This window comes from Carica papaya, chromosome 6 (genome assembly GCF_054855325.1).
Source record: "Carica papaya isolate Zhongbai chromosome 6, ASM5485532v1, whole genome shotgun sequence".
NCBI lineage: Eukaryota > Viridiplantae > Streptophyta > Magnoliopsida > Brassicales > Caricaceae > Carica > Carica papaya.
The window spans coordinates 1,094,741-1,112,203 of record NC_142314.1 but is presented as its reverse complement, the minus strand read 5'-3'; the positions used below and the strand labels follow the sequence as shown (position 1 = coordinate 1,112,203).

The following is a 17,463-nucleotide window of genomic DNA, read 5'->3' as shown; positions in this document are numbered from 1 at the left end:
AAAAATAATAATAATCTCTATACATGTAGATTAGTTGTAACTGACTCCGAAAATTTAAAGAAAATAAATAATAATTTAAGTACAAAAACGAAATAAATGGTTAAGGTTTATATTTTTTACACAATAATTTAAAGTATCGAATATTATTACGAGAATTATCATTTTAAAAGAAATACAAAAAAATAAACAGAAAATAAATAAAACTAGCATTCTATCCGCATATCTCTTGTGGATCAAATTCTGAATCCTGATATTCTTAATCTGAAATGGTTAAATAATGAATGAGGTACACTATCCCAAAAAGAATCACTTATCTTATTCTCTGTTATAGAATTAAATTTTAATTAATAATAAATATAAATTTATGAAAAATTATTAGTTAAAAAATAATAATAATCTCTATATATGTAGATTAGTGTTATAATCAATATTTAAATTCTTAATTACATTGTGTGCGGATATATAAACTTATAGATATATATACAGACAAGATTCAAGATTTGTAATTCAGTGGTATATTCCTCTATATTTTGCCTTGTAATGCTTTACTCTCATGACGTATGTATGTGTATATATATATATATATATTCACATTTTCTCTTTCCTTCTCTCTCCCTCTCCATTATCGGACACCTGTATTAAATATACACATATACATACATACATACATACATACACACATGTATATAGCTGCCTGTTCTGTTTATATTTTACATGCGTGACTTACACATCCTTCTCCATCTCCGTTAAATAATCTCTTGTAACAATATATATATATGGTTCAGTATATACATATATGTGTTGCTGTTTGAATATTTTACGTTTCGTTATACATATACATATATGTGTATATATACATACCCATCGTAACTTTTTAATCATTACAAAAACATATGTAACGGTTAATGGAACAGTCAGGAGCTAGCTAAGGGTGACTCACAAGTTCAAGAGTTCTAACGGAATTAAAATGTTCATCTTTTGTCGTCTAGCTACCAAAATGTAAATAATTTTTAAATTAAATAAAATTGATAATTAATAATTAAACCACGTAAAAATAATAATTTTATTAATTAATTATGGGTAATTAATTAATGAAAAAGTTAATTAATTATGACGAACTAATTGATGATAATGATATGAGTCATTAACTTGATTAACTAAATTTTCTAAAGTTGAATTAAGGCATAGGTCATATATATATATATATATATGTATGTATATGGTAAAATATCTTATATTAATGATTGATATATTTTTTTTAATTATGATGGAAAGATTTTTAAATAAATAAATTGAATAATAATTAATATATTTTAATAAGTTCGTCATTATGATGTCATTAAAATCTTAAAAATTAACTCGTCTATATCGTACTACTAGAAAAATTTTGGATAATACTTTTAGATTAATTTTTGAATTGATTAATTTTATTAATTTAAATTTTAAATATTGATATTATTTAGTTATTATTTTAATTATATTTATTTATAAAGTGATGAATTTTATATTTTTATTGAGATTTAATTAAATAATTTTTTAATTATTAAATTATCGTTTTAATAAAAAAATAATAAATTTTTGTTATATGGTATGTGAGTCCGGTAAAAAAAGATTAAATTAAAAAAATATATAAATTTGTAAATACTACCAACGGAAATGCAAAGTGGGGTCCTCTACAAGTGGGACCCCCCAAAAAGAAACCTTACAGAAAACCACGCGCTTAGCCTTACATATGTCCGGTTGGTTTTGGATGGCTCTTCCTCTCTAACTTCTCTTATATATATTATAATATATATATTACCCTTGGTAATATATATACATACATATATACCCCTTCTTTCTCCAGACATCTCTCTCTCTCTCTCTCTCACTCTCACGCTCTTTCTCTCTCTGTGAGAGACCAGATACATACACCTTTTCATACACAGATACACATACACAGCTGGCTATGGAGGACATAGAGTGGGATGAACCTGGTTTCTGGGATTTCTTCAATTTGGATTCCAACGCTTTAGAAACCCAGATCAAATATCCCATGGATCCTCCTCCTCCCCCTCCTCCTCCATGCTTCACCTCTGATCTTAGCCTGAATCCCCCAACAGTACCAAGTCCCGATCTTGATCAGCCCCAAGCCGCCGATCCTGCCGCTGCCGCTGTGGGTGAGAAAGAGAAAGGGGAAAAGTTGATCGGAGCCGATGAGAAGATTATTAAAAAGAGTGGTGATGATGAGGAGAAGAAGAAGAAGGGGAAGAAAGAAGGGAAAGCTGAAGCAGACAAACAGACTCGTATATGGGCGGAAAGAAAGAGGAGGAAGAAGATAAAGGACATGTTCCAAAACCTCCATGGCTTGATGCTTTCTAACCCTCATGGAATGATGCGTCCTGTTCCTCCTAAGGTAAATACATATATATATATATATATATCTCTCTTAATAGTATTTTTATGTTCATAAATTCATATTTATGAATGCAGTGCGTTTCTTAGTAGAAATTAGTTCACTTTTTTCCCCTTATTAAGTTTTTTGAAGAGAACTGATCCATTTATGTTTCGTGTATGCGTGTGAGTCTATATATCGACCATGTATATAGTTTACAGTCTTGCATGCAGTAAAAGGTTTATGAGCTTTTCCTTGATCAGAACTTTCCTCCATTTGTGACAGCTCTAAAGCTTTTTTTTTCACTTTCATTTTTGTTCCTTCATGAGCAGAGAGAGTGTTTTGTGAAAAAGGTGTGCTGGACAGTTCATCTTTTTCTCCTGTTTCGGTTTTTATTCTCCTGAAAATCATCTTCATTTTCAGTACATCATCATCAATATATATATATATATGTACCTGTATAGCAAAGTTACAGCACAAACCCTGATCATGCATTAATTGCACTTCTTCTTCTTCTTCTTCTTCGAGATTAGCCGAACAAAAACTTCATAGTCTATCAGGGTTTTTTTTTTTTTTTTTTTTTTTTCAATTTGATGGGTTATATAATCTGTGATATATATATATATATATATATATGTACAAGTTTATATGCTTGGTTTCTTAAAACATTTAAGTGAAAAATTTTCAAAAACTGGAGGTCATAGGCTGCAATAATGTGGAATTTATGACCAAAATTGAAGTAAATTCAGTAAAAAAAATAGTTTACAAAATTTAGATTATGAGTTTATAATATTTCCTTATATTAAATTGAAATAAATATTTTAGTAGACCTTCACACTATAATTATAATATTATAATTATTTTCTTAATATATTTAAATAATCATTTTAATATTCATAAATAAAATTTTATTTTTCGTTACTAAATCAGTACTCTCTATAATATATATAAAAATGTATAAATTGAGAAAAGAAAATAACGTTTTTATAGATTACCGTAAATAACACGTATCAAATTCTTACTTACAACTTGAATATGTGATAAAAATGTATGAATTAGACAAATCTTTTATCTTAGTACATTATATATCAATGAATCAATATTCTTTAAATATAAAGATATTAAATTAAAAAATATATATAATCTTTTCATAAATTATTGTTACTCTAATACGATACTCATATATATATATATATAAAGGTAATAATTGAAAATAAAAATTAGTATTTTTGTAAATTAGAATCAATATCACAATTCAAATCCTCACTTGCATTGTTTAAATTTGAGTATACATATGTTTATATTATTTAAATTACTTAATATTTGCATTTTTGAAATATTCGACTTTTTTTTTAATATTTAAAAATAAAATTAAATTTTATCGTTAACTATTTGCAACGTGAAAATTTTTATTATTAATATTTTTTCGCGTTTTTCTTAATCCATAAAAGAAGATATCTTCTCATTAGATTAGAATAAATATTAGTATTCAAATTCTTACTTATATTGTTTGAATATGTAGAGATGCACGTACCCATAATGAGGTAGTCTATATACGTATATATGTATTTACAGGCGGACAGGATCACCATTGTGGATGAGGCAGTGAACCTCATAAAAGCCCTACAGCAAGAGGTGGAAAAGCTAGAAGCACACAAGGAATTAGAAAAGCGCAAACGTGAAAGCCGGGATCAAATCAGTGCTCATAATGATAATCCAGTTCCAGAATTTGCCAATTCTGAACTCGGAGTTTTTAAGGCCTGGACTGGTGAAAACCTAAACTTGAACAGTTGTGGTGATGAAGCACAAATCAATCTGTGTTCAGTTAACAAGCCAGGACTCTTCCCTGCAATATGCTGTGTGTTAGAGAAGCACAATCTGGAGTTGATTTCGGCTTCCATCTCCTCCGATTCTAATCGCTGCATGATCATGATGCAAGTTTCCGTAAGCGAATTAATTCCTTTTCTTTCTAAATTAAGATTATTTCATGGTTTGGCTTATAGTGTATATCTTCATTACTATATATAAATAGAGAGAGAGTGAGAGAGAGAGAGAGAGAGAGAGAGAGCCATGACATTGAAACACTTACATATATATATATATATATATATACACATACAACTATCAGAATATATGTGTATCTAATGAGTTCTCTCTCTCCATCTGCTAAAATAAGCAGGCAAGTAGCAATGTTGCATGTTCTGAGCAGGTGGAAGAGATATTCAAAGCAAGCTGCAGATGAGATGACTTTCTGCGTCTCTTCTAATTGATCATATCTATATAGACTGTACTAATAAATAAATTTATATTGATCTATATGCGTTTCATTGAATCAATACTCTTTAAATATATATGTATATATATATATATATAATAAAAAATATATAATATTTACATATATTATTATCATTATAGATAAATATATCTCACAAGATTAGCACCAATATCAAAATTCAAATTCTTACTTCTATTGTTTAGATTTATTTACATATATATTCTTATATTAAATTGAATATTTTATATTTCAAGTACATATATATATATATATACACACACACATACTCATTAAAACTTTTGAATCATTACAGAAACATATGTAACGCTTTAATTGATGATGTATATATGATTTTTAATTAACTAAATTTAATTACGATGTTTTAATTAACTTGGTTTTTCGGCAATTAATTTCTTAGTTATTTTTTAAAAAAAAATAATTTAATAAATAATTCGAACTAATTTTTTTATGAAAATCATACATTTTATAATTACGTATTTATACATTAATAATAATACAATAATAATATTTACCCTTTCTAATAATGACACGTGCAAATGCGTAGTACAATTTAAATTATAAATTAATATAGATATATTTATTTAATTAATGGATCAACTAATACATATGGTAAAATATCTCATATAGTAATATATCTAGTATAAATTGTTGAAAATTTTTATTTTAATTAAATTATTATTGAAATTTTAGATAAATAAAATGAATAATAATTATTGTCTTTTGACTAAATTCATCATTACCCTTTGATTAAAATCTAAAAACTCATTAAACTATTTCAATAAAATATCATACTACTAGAAAAATTTTAGATAATACTTTAGGATTAATTTTTCAATTGTCGACTTCATTAGTTTAAAATTTTAAAGATTGATATCATTTAATCACTATTTTTAACTGTATGTATTTATAAAGTGACGAATTTTATATTTTTAATAAATTTTAACTTAATAATTTTTACGTGAAATTTAAAATTTTTTGTAACAGCTCGTAACTAAAAGGTAAATAAATTCATTAATTTAATGCAGAAGCGTATAATAACGTTAAGATTTACATTCTTTATACATAAATTTAAATGCCCAATAGTAATATGAAAATGTTCATTTTATAGCAGTTCGTTAAAAAAAAACAAAATAAACATATGAAAATAGTAAATAAATGTTGTAGGGAGGTTAACCTCCACTAACTTTTGATAGGATTCGGGGACTCCTACTCACAGCCATCCTGCTAATTAGAATCTGGGTTTTAATCTTCTTGATCTGAAATGGTTAATAAAAGTGAGTTATACTATTTCAATAAGAATATCACGCTACTCACCGATACGAAAACTGAAGGTTGGTAAAAAAAAAAATATAGAACGACTAATAAATCTCTTAATTTAAGTAAGTTTATTTATTATAAGAAAATCATTTATTACATACCATTATGAGATTTTCAAAATCAACTTATAATGACAATAACTCACATAACATTATGATTTCTTATATAAGTGAGTAAGAACAATAACTTTATTTTTTTATCCACTTACTAGTACTTGTGTGGATCCATAGGAATGTTCCCTTACGCATGAACCCAATATTTAAACCTGTCAATTATCTGGCCGTCCCCATAACATGTTCGGTATGAGCGTCACCAATGTCATCTCTCGATACCCTGTTCGGTATGAGGGTGAAATGAGTCGTCTCCGTACCATGTCCGATATGAGCACCAAAATACCATCTCTCGATACCCCGTCCGGTATGAGATGACGTTCATAGTAGAGTCTCCTATGTATCCAGTCCGTCCACCATCTCTCAGGATATCAAGTAAGACAATCATTTATTAATTCACATCATCAAGTAATTTTTTATTTGTATATTAATTTTTCGTTTCACAATCAACTGTGAATCATGCAAAATAAGCGATATATGTATCAAAAAAATACAACTAAATCATTTAACTATTTCAATATATTATCATATATTTATAGCTGTGCAAGCAAATAATCAGTTAAATATAACAAATAAATAAGTAACCGGTTTATGCTCCATTGGTAACCTGTAATTATTCCCAAAACTTTCTAAATTTCACAGAATATCATATTATTGATTTTTAAGCTTCAATTCCATATCGAATAATAGGATGAAGGATTCTTATCCGAATCGGTGAGCGAAACACTGTACTTTCTACCGCGCCTCCTAACGGTCTCCGAATTTTCTTATTTTTTATACGAAGATTAAACACGCTCTACATACCTAAAAAATACCCCAAAAATCTAAAATCGATATTAAAAATCCCTTCCCACTAATTTAGGAATTCCGGCATAGCGCTGTCATGTTCCAGCGACGGCACTACCGCCCACAGCGCTGGTTTACCTCGGTCTAGCTGTTTTTAGCCTGTTTATACCGATTTTGACCAAATTTATATATATCCCTACGAAAAAATACGTTAGAGAGTCTCGATTGGTCAAAAAAATTCAAAAATTGAAACCTACCGGTGGTAGAGTTTTTGGGTGGGGCGGTTCCACCAGCTCTCCTTCGCGGCTGGGATTCCTCCTTCGGTCAACTTGTAAAAAACATAACGGTGAACACAATAATGAAAAAATTACACAAAATAGGAACCGAGAAATGGCTCATCAAAGGAGGATACGGGTTTTGGACCGGGGCAGCCTTGTCGGGCTTTGCCTATAGTTTTTGGCTCACTCGCCTTGTTTTGCTTCGATATGGCCACAAGGGTGCTCAGAATCGAATTCCGAGTGGGTAGGAGAATTTTTACCTTTTTTGGCGATCAGATGTGGCTTCGGTGCAGCAGCGGTCGACGGTCAACTTCCTTCTTCGGCGTCTGGTTCTTCTTTTCCGGTGGGAGGGCTGGCGGCTAGAGTTTAGGTTCTGTGTAATGTGAAATATTTATACACATTCTACTTTAATCTGTGTCGTCCATCACGATCGATCTCGTTTGTCCGATCGCACCTAAAGAAGAAACAAATTTGGATCATTCATCGCGTTTGATCTCGACCATTCGATCGCACCTAAGAAAAAAAACGAATCTAGACTGTTCATAGTGTTTGATCTCGACCATTCGATTGTGCCTAAAGAGAAAACGAATATGAACCGTTCATCGCATTTGATCTCGACCGTTCAATTGCGCATAAGGGAGAAGCGGATCCGAACCATCCTGGCACACAGGATCAATCATTGGTCGTCCGATCGCGGGGCATGCGGATCACCAACATAGCCTCCTGCATGGTGCCAACGTCAGCACGCCTGACCACACGGCGCGCTCCGGTTCGTCAAAACTGCTAACTTGGTCATCCTACGTTACCGAACTTTCTCTAATTCTACTTTGACCCTTTATTTTTATTTTTTTTTCAAAAACACCAATCGAACTCAAATTTTTATCCCTTATTCTCAAAATTATTTTCAATTTCGTTCATAATTCATTTTTTCTCACAAATTCAATTAAATTAAAATAAAATAATTTTTTTTTAATTATTATATATATTCATAATTTATAAACATCATCCCAAACTAATTTAATTTTTGGGACAGGCTGTTACATTCTTAATCGTTATATTAATAAGTGATAAATGGTGAATTTTTATTGAATGAATTAGGAAGAAGTCGTATATGGTAATATGAATTAAATTAAAAAATAATAATAATAATGGGTAGATTTGTTGAAGGGCCAATGGAAATGCCAAGTGGGGTCCTCTCCAAATGGGACCCACAGAAAGAAATGTTACAGAAAACCACGCGCTTAGCCTTGTGCGTATCCGTTTTTGGTTTTTGATGGCCAGTAACGCCATATTATCTTATGATTGTACTCTGGTCTCTTCCTCTCCACCTTTCTATTATATGTAGTATAATATATATATATATACCCCTTGTATATATTATAATATATTTATATATAGCCCTTCTTTCTCATTCTCTCTCTACGCCAACCTCTCTCCCTCTCTGAGACCACATACATACACCTATTCATACACATATACACATACATAATTGCTGGCTATGGAGATAGAAGAGTGGGAGGAACCTGGTTTTCTATGTGATTTCTTGAATTTGGATTCCGACGCTGAAGAAACCCAGATCAAGTATCCCATGGACCCTCCTCCTCCCCCTCCTCCTCCTTGCTTGACCTCTAATCTTAGCCTGAATTCCCTAATAGTGCCAAGTCCCGATCTTGATCAGCCCCAAGCCGCCGCTGCCGGCGAGAAGGAGAAAGGGAAGAAGGTGATCGGAGCCGATGAGAACAAGAAGAATAAAGGGAAAGAAGAAGAGAAAGCTGAAGCAGACCTTGGGAATCATGTATTTGCGGAGAGAAAGAGGAGGAAGAAGATGAACAACATGTTCGAAGACCTTCGTGCCTTGATGCTCACTAACCTTAACGGCATGATGCGACAAGTTCCTCGTAAGGTAAATACATATCTATAGTAGTTTTATGTTCATAAATTCGTATACATGAATGTAGTGCGTTTTTCAGTAGAAATTAGTTCAATTTTTTTGCCCCTATTATGTATTTTTTAAATATAACTGTTCCATTTATGTTTTGTGTGTGTGTGTGTGTGTGTATATATAGACCATATATATAGTTTACAGTCTTGCATGCAGTAAAAAATTCATAAGCTTTTCCTTGATCCAATTGTCTCTCCATTTGTGACAGCTCTAAAGCTTTTACTTTTTCTTTTTTCTTTTCCCATTTTCATTTTTGTTCCTTGATGAGCAGATAGAGTGTTTAGTGAAAGAGGTGGGCTGGACATTTCATCTTTTTCACCTGTCTTGGTTTTTATTCTCCTGATAATCATCTTCGTTTTGAGTGCATCATCATTAATACATGTATATATATATATATATGTACCTATTTAGTAAAATAACAACAGAAACCCAGATCACACATAATTGCATTTCTTCTTCTTCTTCGAGATTAGCCCAACCAAAACTTCACAGTCTATCTGGGTTTTCTTTTTTGGTCATTTCTTAAGGGTGATATAATCTTTGTATATATGAATATATATGTATATGCTTGGTTTTTTAAAAAATTTAAGTGAAAAGATTTTCAAAAATTGGAGGTTGATCGGCTGCACCACTGTGGTTTTTCCGACCATCTTGACTTATGATCAAAAGCCTGCAAATTTAGTTTGTTGGCGCAAGAGAAAACTCTTAACTCTTAAGATTTCATATATGTCATCCTTCTTATTTTGATTTTAGATATTTACTATATTAAATTAAAATAAATATTTTGATAGACCGTCAAATCATAATTATAACGTCATATTTATTTTCTTAATATATTTATAGAGTTGCTATAATACTCATAAATAAAATTCTATTATTATTTATTTTTAAATTACTAAATGAGTACTTTCTGTACCATATATAAAAATATGTAAATTAAAAAATATTAATGTTTATGTAAATTACATCAATACTAAAAATCGAATTCTTACTTACAACTTGAATATATATTTTTTTTATATTTTTACATATATTATCATATTTATTTATCTTTAATATACAAGTAATGTCATTCGAATATTCATTCATACATAAAAATTATCTTGATCTGTTTTTCTGTTTGTAAGTCAACATTCTCTAAATATGTAGATATATATATAAATACATGAATTAAAAATATATATATAAGTTTTTTATATATTACTATCATTATGGTACTACTCTATAAATTTTTCATTTTAATTTAATTGCGTGTTACTGATTCAGCATTTCTTGAATACAATAATATTAAATCAGAAAAAAAGATAATTTTTTTCGTAAATTATCATCACTGTAATATTCCTAAATAAAATTTTTATTTTAATCTGTTTGTGTGTCATTGAGTCAGTACTTTCTAAATATATATAAAAAGACATGAATTGAATAGAAAAAATAATTTTTTTTAATATATTACTGTCATTTTAATACTCATACTTAAATTATTTTATCTTAATCTATATGCGTATCACCGAATCAGCATTCTCTAGATATATATCCAATGGTACTAATTGAAAATAAAAAATTAACAATCTCGAATATTAGCACCAACATTAAAATTTAAATCCTCACTTGCGTTTTTCATATTTGAATACATCGTTAGATTTGAATACGTATTTATAAACTCTTTAAATTAACTTACGTTGTTAACTCTACAATACAATATTATTTTTATTTTTAAAAAATATTTAATTTTTAAAAAAATATTTATAAATATAATTAAATTTTATCGGTGATTATTTACATAACTGAGTTAGCATCATTAAGTATTATTTGTTTGTGTGTTATTTTATAAGAGAGTATAAGCTGGAAAAAAGAAGGATAATACCTCAGAAAAGTAGAATGAATATCAATATTCAAATTCTTACTTATAATGTTTGAATGCGTAGACATACACATTGATATAGAGTATATACATATATATATATATGTGCGTATGTGTGTACTTGCAGCCGGACAAGATCACCATTGTGGATGAAGCAGTGAGCTGGATAAAAGGCCTACAGCAAGACGTGCAAAAGCTAGAAGCACGTAAGGAATTAGAAAAGCGCAAACGTGAAAGTCAGGATCCAATCACTGTTCATAAATCAGCCATGGATTCAACACAGCCCATCTCGATGGATCAACCCTCTTCAAGCAATAATAATAATAGTAATTCAGTTCCAGAATTTACCAACCCTACCCCTGTAGGTTTTAAGGTCTGGTTTTCTGGAAACCTAAGCTTGAACATCTGCGGTGATAAAGCCCAAATCAATCTGTGTTCGGTCAAGAAGCCAGGCCTCTTCGCTGCGATATGCTCTGTGTTGGAGAAGCACCAATTGGAGTTGCTTTCGATTTCTGTCTCCTCCGACTCTAATCGCCGCACGATCATGATGCAACTTTCCGTGAGTGAATTATTTCGCGGTTTCATTTACAGTATATATCTTCGTTACTATATATACAAATATAGATATACAACTAGCGTAACATTTCAAAAGTAAATAGCCGACCAACTTTTCTGACCTTAAAAGGAAAGCTAATTATTACTAGCTACTGAATATATACTTATCTTGATCTACATACATACATGTATATGTATATAGATATGTGTGTATCTGATGAGTTTCTCTCTCTCCATCTGGTAAAACAAGCAGGCAAGTAGCGATGTTGCAGGTTCTGAGCAAGTGGAAAAGATATTCGAGCAAGCTGCAGAAGAGATGACGATCTGGGTCTCTTCTAATTGATCAAATTTATACAGACTTGGAGTTTTTTTGGAACAGAATTAAACTTTTTTTTTTCTGGGTGTTGATTTCTCTTTCATTTTCCTTTATGGATCTCAGGTTATAGTTATATTTTGATGAGTATAAAGCTGATCTTGCAGTTTCTATATGAAAACAGCAAAGTATAGTCATAATCTCTACATATATAGTCATAGTCTATATGTATATACAGGATCATTCTATCGTTAAACTGGGTGCAAACAGTTTTTGTTTAATCGTATATTGATGTATAAAAGTTCATATGGCTTTTTGCTGCTTTAGATGCCTTAATGCTTGCCCTAATCATATATACCATATACATGCATATATATATATATATATATTAACAGCAATATGTGTGTGTGTGTATATATATATATGTAGCTAGTAATAACTATGTACAAATATTTTCATATATTTGATGATCTAAGTTTTAGATAATATGAATGAGAACGAAAATATATATTTCATTTTAATATTCATAGATAAAATTTTTATTTTTATATATCTATATATCATTGAGTCCGCAGTCTATATAAATATATAATGCTCGAATTATGTATAAGGTCAGCCCAACATATTTGCTTAAAAGCCCAAATTATCTTGGTGGTATTCAGGGTTTGTACGACGTCGTATTTGGTCAACTCCCATGCGAACAGTCAAAATCTCAGAATTTAAAGCTATTTTGGCTACCAGCAAGCAGCAAGGTAGTTTAACAATTAAAGCTATAATTGATAATATTTTTATTTTTAAAATTTAAATAATAATATTTCTACCTGAATCTTAATATATAATAATACATTTAAATTTTAATAGTAGTTAAAAAAAATGTCTTCTCAAATATTTCCAAATTAAAATTCAACTTATTTACTTAAAAATTAAAATTGATTTGATTTTGCGAATTCGAGCTTGATTAAACCTAACCCAAACTGTACCATAAACTCAGGTTTCGATTTTGATTAAACCTAACCCCAACAAAACCCTAAACACGAGTTCAAATCCGATTTTAATTTTGATTAAACTTAATAAAATGAATAAAACTAATTTAATTGAAAATTTAATATATATATATATATAGGAAGAAGGAAAAAATGGGAGAGAGAGATATTACATATTTGGGACCGACACGCTGGAAATCAAAGAGTAGAAAGACAAAGGAAAAAATCACCCATTTTCGATTTCGATTTTTATTAAACCTAACCCCAACAAAACCCTAAACACGAGTTCAAATCCGATTTCGATTTTGATTAAACTTAATAAAATGAATAAAACTAATTTAATTAAAAATTTATATATATATATAGGAATTAAAAAAATAATGGGAGAGTGTTGCTAACAAGACTAAAAACACTTAAGATATTTAAATAGTATCAAAATGTAACTTAGAGTAAATTTTAAATGACGTGAATACAAATAGAGTTCCAAATCTGGAAAGTTTCAGTAGATCAGTAAAAAAATCAAATGTAAAAAAGTTTAAAGAGTTCAAATCCGATTTAGATTTTGATTAAACTTAATAAAATGAATAAAACTAATTTAATTAGACATTTAAAATATATATATATATATATATATATGAAGAAAAAAAACTGGGAGAGAGAGACATTAAATGTTTGAGACCCAAATGCTGGAAATCAAAGAGTAGAAAGACAAAGGAAAAAATCCCCCATTTTCGATTTTGGATTTTATTAAACTTAACCCCAACAAAACCCTAAACACGAGTTCAAATCCGATTTCGATTTTGATTAAACTTAATAAAATGAATAAAACTAATTTAATTGAAAATTTATATATATATATATAGGAATTAAAAAAATAATGGGAGAGAGAGAGAGAGAGAGAGAGAGAGAGATTAAATGTTTGGGACCCAAATGCTGGAAATCAAAGAGTAGAAAGACAAAAGGGAAAAATCCCCCATTTGTAGTTGCTGAACCCAAAAGAATAGGAACAAAATTGGGCTGGACATGTGACCGCCCGCACCCACACCCTTTCTTATAATTTAATTAAATAAAACATAACCAACCAACCCATGTGATTCCATGGTTCTATTCCCACCAACATGTGACCCATCATCTATATATATATATATATATATTTTTTTTTATATACATACACACGCGTATAATATATATAATTTTTATTATCCAAAGTTTAGTAATTATTATAGTTTAATTTTATCTAATGTTTTTTTTAATTATAATTTAGTTTCAAATATTATTTATTTATTTATTTATTTTAAATAAATATATAATTATTTAGTCACGTGATTAATTAAGATTTATCATAAATAATCTATTTTTAAACTGTTAATATTTTGACTCATCGACGTATGATTGTACTTGAGTCAAAATCTTGAGCCACCCAACTAAATTTCAAGAGCTTATGCAGTAAATTAAGCTAAATTATTGACATAAGTTGTTCGTTACCCAATTCAAAACGTTGATATCTGAACTTAAATAAGGAAAATTCGAACAAATTTTAAGACTAAAAATAAAGAAAATGACTAAAATTTATATACTTCTTTTAATAGTAATGACTTTCTATTCTTTCAATAAAAATATAATAAGCTTGATATTAAAATGAGAAAAATATTCGTTCTCCTAACTTTCATCTATTAGTAAATCGCTTTTACTGCTGCCATTCTTTTCGATCTCTACACATTTTACTATTCCATTAGAAATTTTTTCGACCCTTATCATATTTTGAGTAGATAATTTTTTTAATTTCTACTGTCTATTTAGAGTTAGAGCACTGAAATTTAACAGTATAAAAAGTTACTTACTAACGTTTTATGTTCAATCGTTCTAAATAAGTTAACGTAATATATATTAATTTTGTATTAAATAAAATTTAAAACTTTAAGTCTCGAATATAAATATAAATTTAAATAACTGTCGAGTCAAAATCCGCAGTTGACGAGAGAATCCGATATGTTTCTTTCTTATCCTCGTGCTACATAATTCAAGTTTTTGACTTTGGTGTGCTTGTGCAGTTAAAATTAAGCCACCTTTGCTGACAAATCGAGACATCTCTATTCAATATTTTGACTTGTTAGGTGGTGCCCATATAGTAAATTTACATTGGGTTATTAAATTAACCCTAGTAAAAAAAAAAATTTATTTCAATTAAATTAAATTAAAATTAATATTTTTTGTCAATATAATTGAAGACAAGTTATTGATTTTAATAATATATTTTGATATTAAATAAAATAATTTTATTTATAAAATTAATAGTTTAGAAAATAACCCAAATCAACATTTATTGTTTAATTTAATAATTGATATGGCATTTTTTTTTTTAATTTTATAAGAGTGTTATTATTTTTATTATATTATGATTGATAATATAATTAATAAATACATAAATTTAGTGTGTAAAGAAAAAAAAGAAAATTAAATTAGAAAAGTAAGAATATTGAAATAAGAAAACTCTCTCTATATTTTCAAATTGCTTTTAAACTTTTTCTTCAACTTTCCACAAAAATTCTTACATACAAAATTACATACACAATCACAATTCTCTCCCTATATACCAATCTACCACCTTAAATTCCAAATTTTCCCTCTATTTTCTTGACTACCCACAAGTAATTACCTAATAAAAATTTTAATTTTCTTGAATTTAAGGAGAATTAAAAAAAGAAATTAAACACTAAAAAAAAAAAAAAACAAGAACAATCACCATCAAAACGGCGCCACTTCACTGCAAGCGAAATCGTCAGAATTCCCAATAGAATCTTCGGAATCCCACAGCAGCTTCAGCAACAACTGAGCCTTCCTCTTCGCTCTATCCGTACATTCGCTCTGCACCAAAAGCAGCAACTGCGTTAGAATCCCAGCGTTCACCGCCTCTCTATGGCTCTGTTCCGACGCCGAGCAAAGCGTCAGCAAAGCCCCCGCCGCGTACTCCGTCGCGCGTCCTGAGATCTTCAGAATAGTCTTCACCAGCAGGGGAACCGTCAGATTATGCGCCGCGAACGCCGCGCAGCCCGCCGGCACACGGCAGAGAAGCTCCGTCGTCGCTAAGGCTCGCTCGGCGTCGCACTTGTCGAAATCCGCCAACCGGTCGATGAGGGTCTCCGCCGCTCCGGCGGAAACAGCCCTGTGCCGAGTCTGCTTCACCAAGCAAAGAGCGAACAAAGCCTTGATGCCAACTTTCAGCGCGCGCGGATTCGATTTCGGATTCCTCAAGATCTCGATCACACCTTCGAATATCGCATCCACATTGCTAATCTGCGCTCGCAGATCTGAACACCTCGTCCCGGTGAGAACGATTTCGATGAGCGCCGCTGAGTTGACTCGGACATCTACGGACCCGTGGAAAAGTAACCGGGACAGGTAACTCACCCGCTCCGGGTCCGACCCGATTGCCGCGCATTCAGACTCCGTGAGTTGAAACATCACTAACAACGCAAGCGCCTCGTGGTTCAGCTCCGATGAATCGGAATCCATATCTGAGAAAACAATATTAACAAGCACCTCTCGTGCATTATACGACGAAATAACAGACCTGTTCTTGTCCGAGTCACGGGCGAGTCCTCTGAGTCGACGCAAAGCTGTGAGACGAGACTGAACTGGGTTAGACCCAGATGAGGCCTGGTTGAGAAGCGACCGAACCATAGCCGGGTCCGCCGGTTGCTTCGGAGTAGGGATCCGCTCGATGCCGTAGGAACGATTCGCAACGCACCAGTCTTGGATGAGGCGGCGCAGGGTGTGATTAGGTATGAGGGTGAAATCTGTAAGGGGGACCCGAGTGACGGGACAGGTGGTGTTGCCGGTGGCAACCCATGACTCGATGCTGGCTCGGTCGTAGGTCTGGCCGGTGCATAAGGTGACAGGGTCACGCATCAGCTCAAGAGAGATTGGGCACCTGAAGTGATACGGAATCTGTACAGACAAATCCAAGGACTCTAAATTCCCAGGCATGTTATTGTTAGAAAAAGCTCGTAAGAGGATTATGAACAGTGAGAAGAAAAAGAAGAAGAAGAAGAAGAAGAAGGAGGAGGAGGAGAGTGATAGGTACTGATTCTAAATCAGAGATGTTCTGCAAATTCTCTCTGGATTTGTATGGTATTGCTTTCTCTTATATGAAATGGAACAGAGAAGAGAGAGAGGGAGAAGATGGGACCGGGGTACTGGGCTTATCTGACTCAATGGTCACACGTGTGGGATTTGTAAGTTGGAAGCTAACCCAGAGTCGGGTGTCTGGTCAAACGAAATGTGCGACTGGTGTGGGTCCCACTTTTTAAAAGTATTATATTAATTATTTTTATTTAAATAATAATAATTAATTTAATGCTAAAAATCTAACTCCCGTTTCCATCAAAACCAGTAACGTGACTGATTTGTTTTAGCAGCATTTTGCTGCATTAATAGTAATACTAATAATTGATGACTGGTTTACTTATTTTGCAGCTATGCCCTTGTAGTTTCCCTAATTTGCATTTTTACTCTTTTATCTCTTGTAAATTAAAGAAAAGGACATTGCTAAAAACAATTTTGTTCATATTATCTAAAATTCAGATAAAATTTTTAATTACTATAAAAACTTACTATCTCGTAAATTTATGAATTATTTTTTCTCTAA

The 17,463-nt window shown here is 30.9% G+C and overlaps 2 protein-coding genes across 3 annotated transcripts; one reads left to right on the top strand and one right to left on the bottom strand.

The window, feature by feature from the left end:
- Positions 1 to 1,855: 1,855 nt before the first annotated feature.
- On the top strand, positions 1,856 to 4,683 carry LOC148253170 (uncharacterized). Of its 2 annotated transcripts, XM_088223015.1 has the most exons (3): positions 1,856 to 2,395; positions 3,950 to 4,318; positions 4,554 to 4,683. In XM_088223015.1, the coding sequence occupies exons 1-3, from the start codon at positions 1,949 to 1,951 to the stop codon at positions 4,614 to 4,616; spliced, it is 879 nt and encodes a 292-aa protein (XP_088079141.1). In that variant the 5' UTR covers positions 1,856 to 1,948; the 3' UTR covers positions 4,617 to 4,683. The 2 variants fall into 2 exon arrangements, with proteins under 2 accessions (XP_088079141.1, XP_088079140.1); XM_088223014.1 differs by having other exon boundaries at positions 3,950 to 4,640.
- Positions 4,684 to 15,291: 10,608 nt separating this feature from the next.
- LOC110811014 (U-box domain-containing protein 26-like) lies at positions 15,292 to 16,978 on the bottom strand. Its single transcript, XM_022037367.2, has one exon. The coding sequence runs from the start codon at positions 16,800 to 16,802 to the stop codon at positions 15,561 to 15,563; it is 1,242 nt and encodes a 413-aa protein (XP_021893059.1). The 5' UTR covers positions 16,803 to 16,978; the 3' UTR covers positions 15,292 to 15,560.
- Between the last annotated feature and the right edge of the window lie 485 nt (positions 16,979 to 17,463).

What these genes read in the sequence shown, in the direction of transcription:
- LOC110811014 (XM_022037367.2), bottom strand. Translation starts at nt 16,802, where the DNA reads ATGCCTGGGAATTTAGAGTCCTTGGATTTGTCTGTACAGATTCCGTAT.
- LOC148253170 (XM_088223014.1), top strand. Translation starts at nt 1,949, where the DNA reads ATGGAGGACATAGAGTGGGATGAACCTGGTTTCTGGGATTTCTTCAAT. An exon ending in TGCGTCCTGTTCCTCCTAAG is followed by an intron (nt 2,396 to 3,949) that starts GTAAATACATAT and finishes ATGTATTTACAG; the next exon opens with GCGGACAGGATCACCATTGT.